General features: G+C 38.8%; 1 protein-coding gene across 1 annotated transcript in view; it reads left to right on the forward strand.

Moving 5' to 3' along the window:
* LOC106607182 (protocadherin-15) overlaps positions 1-17,627 on the forward strand; it is a 177,025-nt gene that overhangs the window by 73,891 nt on the left and 85,507 nt on the right. The window contains exons 4-7 of the mRNA XM_045720950.2: positions 9,327-9,487; positions 10,211-10,366; positions 12,172-12,291; positions 12,437-12,547. Of these exons, the coding sequence (XP_045576906.2) occupies positions 9,327-9,487; positions 10,211-10,366; positions 12,172-12,291; positions 12,437-12,547 (548 nt within the window). The remainder of the gene's footprint in view (positions 1-9,326; positions 9,488-10,210; positions 10,367-12,171; positions 12,292-12,436; positions 12,548-17,627) is intronic.

A 17,627-nucleotide genomic window follows, 5' to 3' on the forward strand; every position in this document is an offset into this window, starting at 1 on the left:
GTAGGGAATCAGCTAGGGCAACTGACAGATCAATAGGGTTACATTGCCATACTGACTAATAAAACTCACATTGCACTGTAAAAAACGATATTAAATTGTTTAGCCGATGGTTTCATCGTTTGATTCATGTCTAGTGTGATTGAGGCAAAAGGAATAGCCAACTTCTGGCCTGCTCTCTCTCTAACGGTACATCAATTGGCGAAAGCTAGCCAAGTTCATATACTTCTGAAACAGGATAAAACAAAGGCTACACAACATTTCCATAGAAACAACAGCTGTTAGATAGTAATAATAGCCACCTCATATTGCTATATGACAGATAACGATAGGCTAGAGCTGACAAGGCTGTGGTAGCTACTAGCTAGTTTATCTTATTCATTAATCTCAGTCGAGAGGGGATGAAACATTAGCTAGAAGTGGAGGGAAATACCCTGATGTGGCAATAGCTTGCAGGCACATTGTCACAGCAAAGAATAGTGGCGAAGCTCATGGGCTAATAGTGAAGCATAACAGTGTGGATTTATAAAAACAATATTGGTCTGTCAATATGCACTTTGATTGATGTTGTTTTATGGTGAGGTGATCATATCTCTTGAGCAATGGGATCCAATGGCACTTCCTGTCTCTTGCTACAACTTTGTTAACTAAAACAAATTGCATCATCATGTGAAGGAAGCAAGGAAGGAAGAGTTTGTGCAGATGAAAATAATAGAGTGGAGATGAGAAGTATAACTTCTATGTCATGGGTTCAGATAGTGGTAATAAACCCAAATAGGAGTGACAAGGTATGCTGCAGAGGAATTGTTAAGAAGCTCGTTGCCATCCATGGAGCAGCTGTAGCAAGGCAGAGGCTGAAACAAGTCCAGCTTCAGCAGCCTTGATCTCTCCATTCAAGGTATGGAAAATAATCACAAAATCCTCCCAGTTACTCACAAATGAACTGAGTGGAGAGTGAGAGAGAGAGAAAGAAAGAATGAGGGGGAGCATGGAGAGAGAGAGAGAGAGAGAGAGAGAAGGATGGAGTGGGAGCATAGAGAGAATGAGAGAGAGAGAAAGTGATAGAGACAGAGGGAGGGAGAGAGCAAGAGAATGAGAGAGAGAAAGAGAATAAGAAAGAGAGAGAACAGAGAGAGTTTGTTTTTTAACTGCATTCTCCTTGAGATTGTATGTCTGCAGCAACATTTAACAGGCTTGCAATGTTGAGAGCACGTCTTAAGTCTCGTTGTCACACGCTGTCAGGACTGTGAGTGTGAGTGAGCTTTACATACAACACAAAGCTAATCAGAAGGCTTTCACTTTCCATGCAGAATTAGCTTGCGGGATGCTCACAAGTTCCCTGAATATAGACCCTGTAGTGCTCATAAAATACCACTTTCATGGATGTGAACATGTTTCGTGGAACAATGAAAGTCAGTAAACCAAAGTCGCTAATTAGACGCTAGGGGTGAAAGGGGATGTGGTGCAGAGGGAGATGCAGCTAATCTGGACCCTATAGAATAATCTCATTCAGAAAATGTACGTAACAAGGGGATTATGGTGTCTACGAGAAATATAGCTGGTCTTTGAATTAATCATTTTATGCAGTGAAGTTGTTTAGTTTTTGAACTCACCCTTTCATCTTGGGCCTTGTGTTTACTGAAAGTTTGCCGAAACAATAGAAATGTCTGGTTCTGGTATGGTCTGTTGCTCAATTCACCTGCTTTTCATTGACCCATTTAATTTGGAGGATTTTCACTTGTTTCCTGCTCTATACACAGTAGGCTACTAAACAGCAGTTCCCCCATCTTTTCTTCTCATTTGGCTCTGTAGTTATAGTTTACTTTTGGCATTAATGTATAAACAGACAGATGTTTTCTATAGATCCAATGACTTCAACTGTAATAATTATTAAGCATTTTGGAATGCTGACATCACATTCTCAGTTGGAGGCGGTGGCTTAGCACTTATGTAGGGTGCAGTGGGCATTGCAAGGCAGGTCACTTAGCAGCTGGTGTGTGCTTGGGTGTGTGCATGTATTTGTTTGTGTGTGAGGCTGAGGGTCAGCGAACCAGGGTCAAGCTGAGAGAACTCACACTCAATTACAGAGCCTTCAGAAAGTTTTCCTACTTTTTGAGTTATTCCACATTTTGTCAAAATTGATTAAATAGATTTTTTTCTCACCCATCTACACACAATATCCCATAATGAAAAAGTGAAAACATGTTTTTATAGATGTTTCCCCATTTAATTTTTTTTTTAATACAGAAATGTTTAATTTACATAAGTATTCACACCTCTGACTCAATACTTTGTAGAAGCATCTTTGGCAGCGATTAAAGCTGTGAGTCTTTCTGGGTACATCTCTAAGAGCTTTCCACACCTGGATTGTGCAACATTTACCCACTTTCCTTTTCAAATTCTTCAAGCTCTGTCAAATTGGTTGTTGATCATTGCTAGACAACCATTTTCAGGTTTTGCCATTCATTTTCAAGTAGATTTAAGTCAAAACTGTAACTCGGGGCACTCACTGTCTTCTTAGTAAACAATGCCAATGTTCACTTGGCCTTGTGTTTTAGGTATCCTGTTGAAAGTTGAGTTAATTTCCCAGTGTCTGGTGGAAAGCATACTGAACCAGATTTTCCTCTAGAATTATGCCTATGCTTAGCTCTATTCTTTTTCTTCTTTATCCTGAAAAACTCCCAGTCCTTAATGTTTACCAGTATACCCACAAGACGATGCAGCCACCACTATGCTTGAAAATATGGAGAATGGAACTCAGTAATGTGTTGTATTGGATTTGCCCCAAACATAACACTTTGTATTCCACCAAATTTTTACAGTATTACTTTAGTGCCTTGATGCAAACAGGATGCATGTTTTGTAATATTTTTATTATCTACAGGCTTCCTTCTTTTCACTCTGTCAATTAGGTTAGTATTGTGGATTAACTACAATGTCTTTGATCCATCCTCAGTTTTCTCCTATCACAGCCATTAAACTATGTAACTGTTTTAAAGCCACCATTGGCCTCATGGTGAAATCCCTAAGCGGTGTCCTTCCTCTCTGGCAACTGAGCTAGGAAGGACTCATGTATCTTTGTAGCGACTGGGTGGATTAATACACCATCCAAAGTGTAATTAATAACTTGACCAAGAGATATTCAATGTCTATTTTTTTTTATTTCTACCCATCAACCAATAGATGTCCTTCTTTGCGGAGCAATGGAAAACCCCCCTGGTCTTTGTGGTTGAATCTGTGTTTGAAATTCACTGCTCAACTGAGGGACCTTACAAATATTTGCATGTGTGGGGTACAGCGATGAGATATCATGTAAAAAGAAATAATGTTAAACACTATTATTGCACACAGATTGAGTCCATGCAACTTGTAATGTGACTTGTTAAGCACATTTTTCTCCTGAATTTATTTTGGCTCAACAAAACAAAGGGGTTGAATACTTATTGACAAGTCATTTGAGCTTTTCATTTTTCATTAATTTGTAAAAATTTCAAAAACATAATTCCACTTTGACATTATCGTGTATTGTGTGTGGGCCAGTGACAGAAAATCCATATTTAATTAATTTTAAATTCAGGCTCTAACACAACAAAATGTGGAAAAAGTAAAGTGGTGTGAATACTTTCTGAATGTACTGTATATGTGAATTTAAAGGGGAATCTGCGATTAATACTTCAATTTTTGGACTTTTAATTTAATTATATATACCCATTTATTCTTGAAGATTATAACTTAGAAATGCCTGATGAGCTATCCCACTGGTAAAAAAAAGAAAATCTACTTTTTTGGTATCATGGATGGTCAGTTCTTGCCTCCATAGCTCTGCCTATGAATTTAAGAGTGGTAACATTTATCTTTCCTCATCTCTCAGCTCTTTACCAAAACATTGACAGGGTGGGCTTTGTTTTTGTTTGAACAGCAGATTGCCCCTTTAACTTACACATAAGGTAATATTGGTGTCAGTTACACCAAGGACAACCTGTGCATTTTAGCATGCCACTATGTTATCTTAAATGGGTTTTGACATGTGTCACGAGTGGCATATGTAACAAATGCTTGAGGTCACATGTTTTTGAACTTTTGAACGGCTGAATACCAATCTCTGCTATGTGTGAACTGTATGAGGGTTTTTGTGTTTGCGTGTATAAATGTGCCTTTGTCTACAATACATAGCCTATGCTATTTGTGTATCGGTGCAGCTTTGCTCACTCTCCCCATTCACACCTGGTTGATGGGTGCTAAAGGGTCCAGGGTGTGAAAGTGCAGGGTACGAGCGGTAGGAGCCAAACTCAAGCCACATCTTATCGGACACAGAGTTTGATCCACCGTGTCTGTGATAGAGTAAAATCTTACTTCATACTCAACCTCTTATACAAGACGACTGGTCTTGAAAAGTCATATTATTGGATTGTTTCTTACAGCATGGTGTTTTTTAGTGGATTGAGGACACGCATTACTTTTCTATTCAGGTTATTGCTGCTTATTGCGTGGAACATATCATGTTTATTGGATTATTTTAAAGATCAAACAAAATTAAACCTGGTCTCGGTTGGACTTCAATACAGAACATGTTAAGTGCTTATTGATTAGTATTTTTTTTTGCTAATCTTTATATTTTTTCTCCACTAACTTGAAAGCCTTTGGTAAACCTCAGCGCATGTACTGTAATTATCCAGGGATTGATTATATTGGTCCAAAGTCTAAGATATCGTGAGTCCAGACAGTCAGTTATGAGTCATCATGGCTTCCACTTTATGAAAGGTATTATCTTTAATATATCTTCAATATCTACCAAACTCACACAAAGGCACTAACTGTCCTGGGCGCCTGGCCTATCAATTAGAGAAAATAGTCTATATTAACTTTGAATTGCATACAGTGAGGGAAAAAAGTATTTGATCCCCTGCTGATTTTGTACGTTTGCCCACTGACAAAGAAATTATCAGTCTATAATTTTAATGGTAGGTTTATTTGAACAGTGAGAGACAGAATAACAACAAAAAAATCCAGAAAAACGCATGTCAAAAATTTTAGAAATTGATTTGCATTTTAATGAGGGAAATAAGTATTTATACCATGGCTAAGGGCTGTTATTATGCACAACGCAACGTGTAGTGCCTTTATACAGCACATAGCCGTGATATATTGGCCATATACCACAAACCCCCAAGGTGCCTTATTGCTATTATAAACTGGTTACCAACGTAATTGGAGCAGTAAAAATAATAGTTTTGTCATACCCGTGGTATACAGTCTGATATTAAATGGCTGTCAGCCAATCAGCATTCAGGGCTAAAACCACCCAGTTTATAATAAGATTTTCTATACTCTGTGTATATCATAAGGCCTTTCTTTGAGGGCCTAGTTATACCCTAACACAGTGGTGTTAGGGATCTCCTGGTTTACTGGCCACATCAGGCCTGCAAATCGCAAAATGTTGCCTTGCAAGGTGATGTGTAATTCCTATTGGAATCCAACCAGAGTTATCCAACAATTCGATTTGTTAATCACCCACAACCTGCATTCAGAATGAGTGCCAAGGTAGGGAAGAATGATTGCTGAGACTACCTCAATCATCTAACCTGGAACAACCATCTCAGTAACGGCTACAATAAATCCAATTACTAACAGATTGGATTAATTTGAAAATGGTATGTTATTTATCTTTGTGTAGCATAACTTTAATCAACCAATCAATGTACATTAAAAAACACAGATTTTACAGTAAAACAAACACTTCTGAAAATCTCCCTGCAATAGAGCTTGCTGAGAAATATTATATATGGTCCTATGTAGAACTCTTCTTGCCTTCCAAATAATCCTGATTGCCTTCCAAATAATCATCAAAGCACCCTTTCTTCCAAAAATGGTTCTTAGGATGTTGAAGGTTCTAGGTGAGAACCCTTTGCTTTATAAAATAACCATTGTCTTCCAAAAAAGGTTCTTCTGGTCAAAACGGTTCTTGGTAGAACCCATCCTTCCGCAAATAACCCTTTTGGAACCCTTTTTTCTAAGAGAGTGGAGAGAAACCAATAGGTGGAGGGTTTCTGTGGAATTTGTTTTATCAAGACCTCTCACCCCTTGCAGAAGTTCACTTTATCTTGTGTGAACGTGTCAACATTACCTCTTTCCTTTGTGAGTTTTGTAAGTATTATATTGAAAGAGTAAGTGACTAAGGGCTTTATGTTTGGGCTGGTGTTAAGGTGGTACTGTTGTCAAACGCACATTGTTTTACAATTTCATCATGTTAAAACTGGGGCACTGGTATTTTCCAGCCCTAACGCCAGGTTCGGAAATGTACCTGTCTAACATCAGCACGCTTGGGCTCAGATGGGAGGGGTGGGAATATTTTAAGCATGTCCTTAAAAAAATTATAAAAAGTGCTAATTTCAGGCAGTGCTGGTAAGGATATTTAAGACCAACCAAAAGTTGGTTTTAGCGGTAACACAGTTGGTTATGGCACAAATTTTGACAGCGGAAACGCAGCCTATCCAGCCATGACACAGACTGCCCATTATGCACATGGAACAAGATGTGCTTTTGGTGCCTGTATACTTCAGATTTAGAAACATAAACCAGTAATGTTTTTTTCCCCATTTCGTTTTATTTGATTAAAAACCAAGCATATCCTCCCTTCTTCTAAATGAAGACTGTTTTCTTTTTGTCCTGCCCAATGTAATGTTTGGCTCGTGAGACCGCTTGGAAATAAATCTTAATCACCAAAGCTTTATTAAAAGATCAAGTTTGAGAGGAGCAAAATAGTGAGCTGACATTTTCTTTTTCTCTATGTATTGTAGGCAGGCTTACATTATTTTTGCCATGCTTTGGACGTGAGTAAAACCCCCTCCATGATGTAGGCTACATGTGTCCATGCCTATCATGAAACAAGAGAACCTCTGTGAATACCGGCGAACCTCGTATTGAGAAGTTATTTTCCTGTAACAATAGTTTGTTTTCCATTTCATATTTTTAAAACCGAAGCCCTCCATATGCTACCCTTACTTACCCTAGGCCTACTATAACGAAGGCTGGTTCAACAGCAATGTGTGGTCTTTTATTGTCCTGGATATTTTATGATATTACATTTTACATTTATTTATTGTTGTTGTTGAAAAAAACAGATTGCTTGTTTTTCATGTACTTTAATTAAAACCAAACTTATCAGAATGATTCACTGTCCTGGTTTTATGGTGAGAACGTCCATGCAACTTCTGGAGAAGTTTGATTGCGATTTCTGAGATGATTCCAATATTTATAGAAAACATTTTATTTGGAAGCAGTATAAGGGGGAGTGGACATTTTCCCAATCCCTTTATATTTGATCTTTGTCCATCTACTGTGATATGTTTAGATATGTGGAAAACCCTCTGTCATGGTTCCACCTGTCACCAGAGGTCTGCAGATATCGACCTAGAGACTATATTCACACTCAGGTGTTTTCAGTTACGAACTATGATTTCCTTTTAGAGAGGTGTGTTTTCTGTTACCTTTTGCAGAAGCTTGATTTGTTTGCCATGTGCGTTTGTCTCCTGAGTGAGTTATCATAGTGTTTGTTTTCTTCCTTACTTTGTACCTACTGTTGAACTTTTTCCCAGTAAAGTATTTACATTTATTCTAAACCACTGGTTCCTCGTCTGGTTCTATTCTCTGCTCCTGGGTCCTACCTCACCTCGCCACACCTTCCATAATCTGCTTTGTTTTAATATTATATGCACATGGGAAGCAATTATTGTGTCTGTAAGTAGCCTATTTAAAACAAGTTGTTGTTTAGTTTTGTTTAGAATTTGATTAGAATCATTCACTCTCTTTTTAGTGAATTTAATCTAGCTTATTGACAACATGTGGCTTGTCCATGCTCGGCCATAATGCAATTTGCAGTAGGCCTATCCTCTATATAAGTGAGAATGCTATGCATATATTTCAACATTGAAGCCATGCAATTACTTACAACAATGTGGACTGCAAACATGTTCAAGTTAACATATTTAGCAAAGATGGGATAGGTCTACATTTTGATTCTGTAAGCTGTTTAACAACCTATAACAGAATATCATTGGAATTGGAGTTGATTCCAAGGCAATACATAAAATACCATAAGTACACAACTTGAAGCAACCATATATTTAGCCATGGCGCACGTTCTGATTGGCCACAACTTGTTTATTCATCAAAACCAAGTCAACTGCGCCAATAATTGTGCTTGTGAAAATAACAAAAATATTTCTGACATACCCCGAACCTATAACACTACCGCCCAGCGCTTAGATTGACCATTGCGTTAGGTTCGTTAAAATAGAGCCCTAGAAGTGCATAAATCTTCCATTGATATAAATGGTAAGGGTTATTGCCTGTCTTAGTCTCTCTAGACAATTGAAGAGTAATTAACTTTAGAAAGCGACAAGGCTCCCTCTCCCTCCCCAGTAATGTTATTTGTAATATTATCAGCAGTGTATTTTATGACCTAAATATTCCAAAAAGATTTCCCTCTGAAGTTGAAATATGTATGAAAAGTCCTTGTTTTGAGATTAAAGGATGAAATTATAGCGTGCTACACTGTAATTAAAACATCCATAAAGACACACACCATCCTATTTAGTTGTATAGCTAAATGATCTGCTTGCTTCTATGTGCTAGTGTAGTGAGGCATGTGTTAAACTCAGTACATTACATATGTAGTTTGCCAGCATATGGCTTGGTTCAGGGTTCTGTAACTACGTTAATTTTAACCTCATGTGGATACTGCACATGCCTTGCTACAGACGGGGAGCAGAATTACTTCTGATCATATGTATTTTGTCTTGCAAAAATTGTAGAAAAGGTGACTGCACATCAACAAGGTCAGAATGTGTTCTGGTGTAGTACTGGTACCCTAACAAGCATGCCAATCAACCAATGCACAATTGGTTGGATTCCTCTAGCCAATGCTAAGGCCAGATTCCAATGCTGTGTTTCTGTCTAGTCCTCGAGTGCTGCAGTGTCAGATTCTAATCATTCTAATCATTCATGATTAAAAGGCAAGGATGCAATTCATCCAATACTTAAGAGTGGCTCTTGAGGAAAATAATTTGGTAATGCCTGGAGCTAGCCTAAATGAGCCTTTCTCTGAAAAGGGATTTAAAAGTTTTAGAGAGTATGTAAACCCTGATCATTATGCTGCTGTGTAACATGACTGTTGTTTGAGGCATGGTGCTTGTAACACCATGGTTGAAAGTTTGATTTTTGCATGGGCTACAGACTGAGCATAAATGTGTTAAATAAATGTAAGTTGCAAAGTATAAAACAAATTTGTGCAAAATTACAGTATAACATAATATGTTACTTCTGTGCAGGCACAGTTATAGTGAAGAATATGCAGATCAACGGGAGAGCAGAGGACCCAGGCAGGACCATCTCTCTGACCCTGCTGGACAATTACGCCCACTGGGTCATCCTGGAACCCCTCAGACAGAGACTGTTCCTCAACAGCACCGGACGCGTCCTGGACAGAGATGTGAGTATGGACCCGGCCCCAGGTTGGGTTGGGATAACGTTGTTTGTAGAGGCAAAGAGTCTTGCTAAGAAATGTTTGCAAACACAAGCGTACTAGACATACAGTGCTATGAAAATGCGTTTTCCCCCTTTATAATTTTCTCTACTTTTGCATGTTTTTAATGCTGACTATTATCAGATATTCAACCAAAACCTGATATTAGATAAAGGCAACCTGCGTGAACAAATAACACAACAATTACATACTTATTTCATAAACAAAGTTATGCTACACCCAATGTCCCTGTGTAAAAAAGGAATTGCCCCCTTACTCTCAATAACTGGTTGTGCCACCTTTAGCTGCAATGACTCCAACCAAACACTTCCTGTATTGTTGATCAGTCTCTCACATCACTGTGGATGAACTTTGGTCCACTCTTCCATGCAGAACTGCTTTAACTCAGTGACATTTATTTTCAAGCATCAACTGCTCATTTCAAGTCCTGCCACAACATCTCAATTGGGATTAGGTCTGGACTTGACTAGGCCATTCCAAAACTTGTAGACTTATTTGTGGGGTTTGGATTTACTGAGGTAAAGGGCTTTGGAGCAGTGTGACAATGTATTTTTCTACAATGATTGCATAATCCAGAGTTTATTGATTGGTTTATTGATTGATGAATTGGTTGATTTACAGTTTCTCATTTTCTCCCTTTCTCTCTCTCTGTTTCTTTCTTGCCTTTAGCCCCCCTCGCATATCTCTACTATCGTGGTGAAGGTCCAGTGCACCAATGAGCTGGTTGGAACAGTAATTCTCCACGAGGTCCGCATTGTAATCAGGGACAAAAACGACAACACGCCTCGCTTTCAACAGCAGCGCTACTATGTAGCTATCAACGAGGTGAGAGAGAGAGTTACTACAACAATTATTGCTTTTTTCTTTAGTGAGCATTTCTTTATCCCCAGGGTAAGTCACAGCCTGATTCCTCAAATGAGGTTTGAAAGTCATCATGACCCTTCCAGCAGATGTCAACAAAGCCCAGATGCCTTACAGAAAGGGACTCCTACTGTAGTAGCAATTATGTAGTAGATTCACACTTCATTCTTTGAAATACAAAGAAAGGTCAAGGTTTGGTGATCATTTAAATGAAGGACCTACCTGATTAAAGAGTCAAAGCATTTTTGATGTTGGCACAGTGAAATAGAGTGTAGACTACTCTGTAGCAATGGGGATTCTTCACTGGGTTCCCCCATGTTATTTCTATTTTGTTGATACGCCTTCAGCACGGAGACAGAGTAATGCATGACAACAGCTATTATACGCATGTTAAGCAGAAGGTTCCCAGGATAATAAAACAATAGCTGATCCTCAGATCTTCAGAATATCTGTTCATTCTCAGTGCATGAATTTGCTCAGTGGCACGCTAGTTTGCATGTTCCCAGTGAATCATGGGTATCCTGTCTGTGTGCTATGCGTGATATAGATGTCATAGATGTCACCATATTCCCTGTGTGCACCCGAAAGCTCAACAATGATGCTTTTGACTAACAGCATCAGCTCAGTATGTGTGTGTGCGCATGTACTTGTACATGCACATGCATGCAAATGCGTACGTGTGAGTGTTTTTCTATTTCATTTAAGACAAAGTGATAGCTGTGTGAGTCAATACTCTTGTTACCAGTCCAGACAGAGAGCACAGTGGAATATCAAATTGTATTTTGTGTTATGCATCACTGTGTTTAGAAATCTAAAATCTGTCTTATCAAAATCAGTCAGTGATATCCACACCTATATCTACACCTATACAAATTGACTTTTGGCTGCATTTTGCAGTACAATTTTTGCCATAAATTGTTAAGTTCCCATATCAGACAAGGATTATTTTGACCAAAAAGGTCTGCAGAACCAAACAAACAAGCAAATTATGTGGATATTTTCATACTGCTTTGAAGATTGATTTTAATCTCCTACGTTTGCAGATACTGTATAACTCATTCTGAAATGAACATTGTTCTCCTCCATCATAGACCCCAGCTGTCAAAGGAAAATAGAAGTAATTTCATATTGTGTGTCACTGACAAATTCTCTAGTTATTTCTGTTTGTCTCTTTTTCAAAATGCCATCACTGTACAAACTACATTACATTAATGACACTAGACATTTGAGATGTCTTATTATTTCAGCTATCAAAACCAGATTTTGACATGACACCTGTATCAAGAGGCTCAGAGTCAGACATTGTGTTGTCTAGAGTAGACAACCATGACTGATGTTTGTTGACACTTCCTGTGTTTTATGATGTTCACACTGAGTGTGTGTTATCCCAGGAAACACTACACCCTGAACAGCTATGAGTCAAACCGCTTCTGAACTGAGCTGAACTCCCCTCAAGGCCCTTTTCTCTTCAGCATCTCTCTGAGTGGTTGTTATGGCTGTCAGTGGGGTGCAGAGAAACACTCATTCATGGCTGCTGATGACAATGTTTTCATTTCAAATCAGTTAATTCATTCACTCTTTCTATAGCATAACAACACAGGTCTCAACTTCTCACACTTCTGGCAGTATTTGGCCATCTTCTATTGAATACATATTGTGTCCCTGTGATCTTGGGAGGGGTCAGTCATTTCTGTGAGATAGAGTTGTTACAATGTCCTGACAGAGTGACATGCCTGATGACAGTTTGCTCTCTCTATCTCTGCCTCCAGCTCACTCCTGCCGGGACCATCATATTCACAGGCTTCGGTGAAGACAATGGGGCCACAGACATCGATGATGGGCCTAACGGACAGATAGAATATGGCATCCAGTACAACCCCAATGACCCAGTACGTGGATGTAATGCTTTCTTACTGAAGACTGACTTATTTAAGCTATAGGACTATGGAATAGTGGAACAATGTTTGTTGTTAATGAAAACTATGAGTGAACACTCTCTCTCTCTCTCTATCTCTCTCTCTCTCTCTCTATCAGGTGTCTAGTGAAACTGTGGTTGTAGGGAATACTCTCTCTGGGTACATTGTTCTGGCTGAGAGACTAAACTACGAAGAGAGAACACGCTACCTGGTCATTGTTCAAGCCAATGTGAGACACTTTCAATTTCCTTTATTTGTTTGTGTGTAGAAGCCAGAAGTGTGTATGCGCATGCATGTGTGTTTGTGCATATTGCATATGAATGAATAAAATGAATCCTCTTGAAATTGTTTTTTGTAAAGATTTTACTTGGTATTGACAGTGTAAAGCTTGATTGAATAATATTCTGAAAGAGTTTACGTTTTTTTTCCCTGGCTAAGGTAATGGATTGGCGTTTTGCAAAACACTGTGTCAGGCTTTTAATGTAATGCTGTTAAGAGATGTAATAGTAGAATGCACCAAATTTGGTGGTGCATGGACAGTTTTCCTCTTGTTATGTTATTAACCTGTCAGAAGTGTCCAGTTGAACAACTAGCCCATTTTAGCTGGGTAGGTAAGTTATGCCAACCAGCTATCTAAATCTTGTAGTTATCATGGCCAGATTATGTGCCTATGTGGCCCTCTATAAACATACATAAAACATGGGGTTGCGAGGTGGGGGTTTGCTATTACATAAATGACAATATCCATCTGAACATTTGCCACCTAGGAATTTTGTGTGACTGGACCTTCTCAAATAGTAGTTAAATTCCCCTGGTTTATGGACTTCTTTTTGTCCAAATCGTTTAGATTGGGTAAATTAGTGATCGTTACATAGATTGGAGGATGCTTCTTTAAGTTTGCCATCACCAGACAAACCAAAACCTTACTAGTTAGCTATCTGTTATTACTCAAAGGAAAATGTACATAATTGGAAGGAGATGATTTCACTTTTGCAATTATAGTACGTCTTTTGCCAACTGTTTATCCATAAATTAAATCATCAGCCTCTAGAAGCTTTGATTATTTTACTGTTTTGAATGAATTGCTTGACGGACAAATATGTCTAGTTATGGAATAAAAGTGGCATAATTATACTTGCTTGTGGGTTATTAAACTATTTTGATGGTTGTACATTGCTGGCCTTAATCTTCTATAAAAAATATTTTTGCAATCCAGGGATGAAGTTTATGATGTTTCATGGAAATTTTGTAAATGTTTATGGTTCTACAGAGGAAACAACGATACACAGCAATGAGTAAACAGAGCATTTAATTAAAGTAGACAGTTAAATAATGGCATAAGAATACATACATTATGGCTCTATTATAAATAGACTAGCTTAACATATACGGTAAATCAGAGGTTTGGACTCGAGTCACATGACTTGGACTTGAGACACAAATATGATGATTTTAGACTCAACTTGACAAAATCAAAAAAGACTTGCAACTCGACTTTGACTTTAACGCCAATGACTCGTGACTTAACTTGGACTTGAGCCTTTTGACTCGAACTGACTTGATACCCTCCCCAAGCCCAAATATATAAAAAATATGCTATTAAAACTTTGTTCGACATTTGAAGCTGCACAAAGAATGGTAAGTCATGGCTAATATAGCCGACATCTATATATAACTTTACTAGTGTAGCATGTAGGCTAACCTAACGTTAAATCAATGAGCCTCCACACGGTCAGTCAGTGCGGGAACATGATCAATGCACCTAAGATTGAGCTACAACTGGCTAGGCAGGTTACTGCTGTTCCTAAAACCATTGACATAATTTAGCCTATTGTAACCACACACAGAGAGGGTGTCTGTGTGTGTGTGTTAAGGTTGGGCGATTGTGTACAAGCCTACAGCGCTTGCAGTGTTTTGCCCACACTCTCCAGCTGGTGGTGGGAGATGGCTTGAAAGAAACAAAAATGATGACTCCTTCTCTTTCAAAGTTATCAAAAATCAGCTCACTGCTGCATACAAGCACAACATTCAAAGAGGTGTGTGAGGCTGAATTTGGGGAAAGAGGCACCCCTGCCACTGTCAACACAAGATGGAACTCAACACTGAGACAAGTGAAGGCAGTTATCCAGTGTGACCTTCGAAAGCTATGTCATGTTCTAGAAAAGGCACAAGGAGTTGTTGTTCACAGTATGGGAGTGGAACAAGTTGCAGGCACCATCTTCCCCCAGAAAGTGACAGGGTCACAATCACCAGCCTGCTCCTTCAAAGCCACATTTTCTTGCAGCTCAATCAACTCCATTTGCAGTGATGCAAAATCTACCCGTCTGAAGATCTGTTTTGCTTCTTTTGACAACTGTGTCATGTTTGTGACCAAGAAGAGGTTCTGGATGAGCAGCAGCAGTTGTCTTCCAACAGTGAAGTCATCAAAGCGAGCCTTGAAGTTATCCATCAACCTCTGGATGAAATTATCATGGTTGGAAACATCTTTGTCTCCCTGTGTTTGCACCAGAAGATTGGGGAAATGGACAAGTTCTCCCTGGAGATCATTCTTGAAAACCTCACATTTCTTCTGTAAAGCCTGGACTGCTGTTATATCACACAGTGTGTTGTCCCGTCTCTGCAGCTTAACATTCAGTTGATTAAGGTGTGATGCAATGTCTGTCAAAATTACAACTGTTTCCATCTTCTACTCATCTTCCAAAAACTCAGAAAACTGAGTTGCCTTGTCACTATTTTACTCTGATAAGAAAGCTTTGATTTCCTCCTGTATGGCCCTAAAGCATTCCAAGACCCTGCCTTTGCTGAGCCATCTGTTGTGCAGTAGTATGCCTCAGAATGCCTCGTAACAGGCGGTGTTGTAGGGATGATGTTGCTCTCAAAAAGTGAATCAGTTTCATCATGACCTCAGAATACTATTTTCCAAGACACAGGACAGAAATTATTTCAGGTCAGGGTGGTCCTCTTTCAAACATGCAACCAGTCCACCCCCTCTTCCTATCATGGCTGGAGCTCCATTTGTGGTGATGAAGACCACTGACTTCAGATCTATGCCCCTTTTTGTCAGCATCCCTTTGATGGGATACATCTGATCGAATTTACTATGCCTGGTGTCATAATGTCACGTCAAGCCTTGAGAGAGAGAGAAATCATGAGCAGATGGGCTCCCACATTTTTCAGCATGTTTAACTTCTTGGGGCTATGTGGGACGCTAGCGTGCCACCCGTGGTGCACCCTATCAACAGCAGGTGCATTTCAAGAGCGGCAAATTTGAAACCAAATAAATGTCAAAATTCAAATTTTTCAAACATACAACTATCTTACACCCTTTGAAAGATAAACATCTCCTTAATCTAACCACGTTGTCCGATTTCAAAAAGGTTTTACGGCGAAAGCATAAAGTTAGATTATGTTAGGAGAGTACATTGACAATAGCTGTGTGTAATGTTTTGTCAATTCAAAGACAGGCGTCACCAAAACCATAAAACCAGCTAAAATGATGCACTAACCTTTAACAATCTCCATCAGATGACACTCCTAGGACATTATGTTAGACAATAAATGCATTTTTAGTTCTATCAAGTTCATATTTATATCCAAAAACAGCGGTTTACTATGGCGTTGATGTTCAGGAAATCGTTTCCCTCCAATAACCAGCAGTCAAGTCAGCACCACAAATTAAATAATTAAAATTAGAAAACATTGGTAAAATATTATATTGTCATTTAAAGAATTATATATTTACATCTCCTGAACGCAATCAACTTGCCAGATTTAAAAATAACCTTACTGGGAAATCACACTTTGCAATAATCTGAGCACTGCGCCCAGAAAAATACGCTTTGCTTTACAGACAAACGGCCATGTTGGAGAGATCTAAAATCGAAAATACTATGTAAATAATCCATTACCTTTGATTCTCTTCATCAGATGTCACTTCCAGGAATCCCAGGTCCATAACGAATGTAGTTTTGTTCAAAAAAGCTCATCATTTATGTCCAAAAAGCTCCGTGTTGTTAGCACATGATCTAAGCCAGCCGGACTTCTCGTCATGAACGAGGGGAAAAAATATATTTACGTTCGTTCAAACATGTCAAACGTTGTATAGCATAAATCATTAGTGCCTTTTTTAACCAGAACATGAATAATATTCAAGGTGGACGAATGCATTCTCTTTTATAACGTATTGGAACGAGGGTACCCAACATGAACTCGCGCGCCAGAGTCTAATCGGCCATCACCGTTCCAAGGCTCTTGTTCGGTCAGATCTCACAGTAAAAGACTCAAAACACTTTGTGAAGGCTGGTGACATCTAGTGGAAGCAATAGGAAGTGCCAAAACATTAATCAACCCCTGTGTGTTTCAATGGCATAGGCTTAAAGGTAATTCAACACATCAGGTATCCACTTCCTGTCAGAAAATGTCTCAGGTTTTTGCCTGCCAAATGAGTTCTGTTATACTCACAGACACCATTCAAACAGTTTTAGAAACTTTAAGGTGTTTTCTATCCATATATAATAAGTATATGCATATTCTAGTTACTGGGTAGGATTAGTAACCAGATTAAATCGGGTACGTTTTTTTATCCAGCCGTGAAAATACTGCCCCCTAGCCCCAACAGGTTAAAAAAAAAATGATTTAGAGTTAGATAAACCTGCATTTTTCCACAAGGACATATACAGGATACTACCCTCCACAACATAACCTTCACTCCAAATCAAAACTCCAAACCTACAACTTGATTTTGGACAAAATAACCTGGAAGGATTCCTACTACCAAAGATTCTTATTTCCAAGGTCTATACAGCAAATGCTCTGGCAAACCAATGACCAGCAAACACCATCCAACCTGGAACTGTGTGAGTAATGTTTAATCTGATGCTACTTTTAAAGCCAAGAAGAAAAATAACTTACAATTAAATTAATTCTATGAGCGAATGCTAAGTTAAGGCTCCCAGGTTTGCAAAGACAGAACAGATCAGATCAATTAGCACTGAGGTGTGAAGTGAGAGGTGTCAAAGCCCTTGAGCCCAACAATGGCAGGAGAGTTTCACAGCCTCCCCCACCCAAATGCAGAGGCCTTTGAAGCCCCCTGGATCTGTGCAGACGTCATTGCAATACAGTCCCCCTGGATTCATCTATATTTTGAACTTATATGCAGCCAGGACATTTCAATTGTAAATTACTGCAATAAGAAACAATATTTTTGCTTTGTTCACATTAGAAGATATACTCCTCACAATCCCCAAAATACAACAGCCACATGACAACTTTGTTTGGACGTCGTAAAGGACCATTCGGGGAAACTGAAG

Source organism: Salmo salar, chromosome 01, assembly GCF_965601325.2.
Source record: "Salmo salar chromosome 01, fSalSal1, whole genome shotgun sequence".
Lineage (NCBI taxonomy): Eukaryota > Metazoa > Chordata > Actinopteri > Salmoniformes > Salmonidae > Salmo > Salmo salar.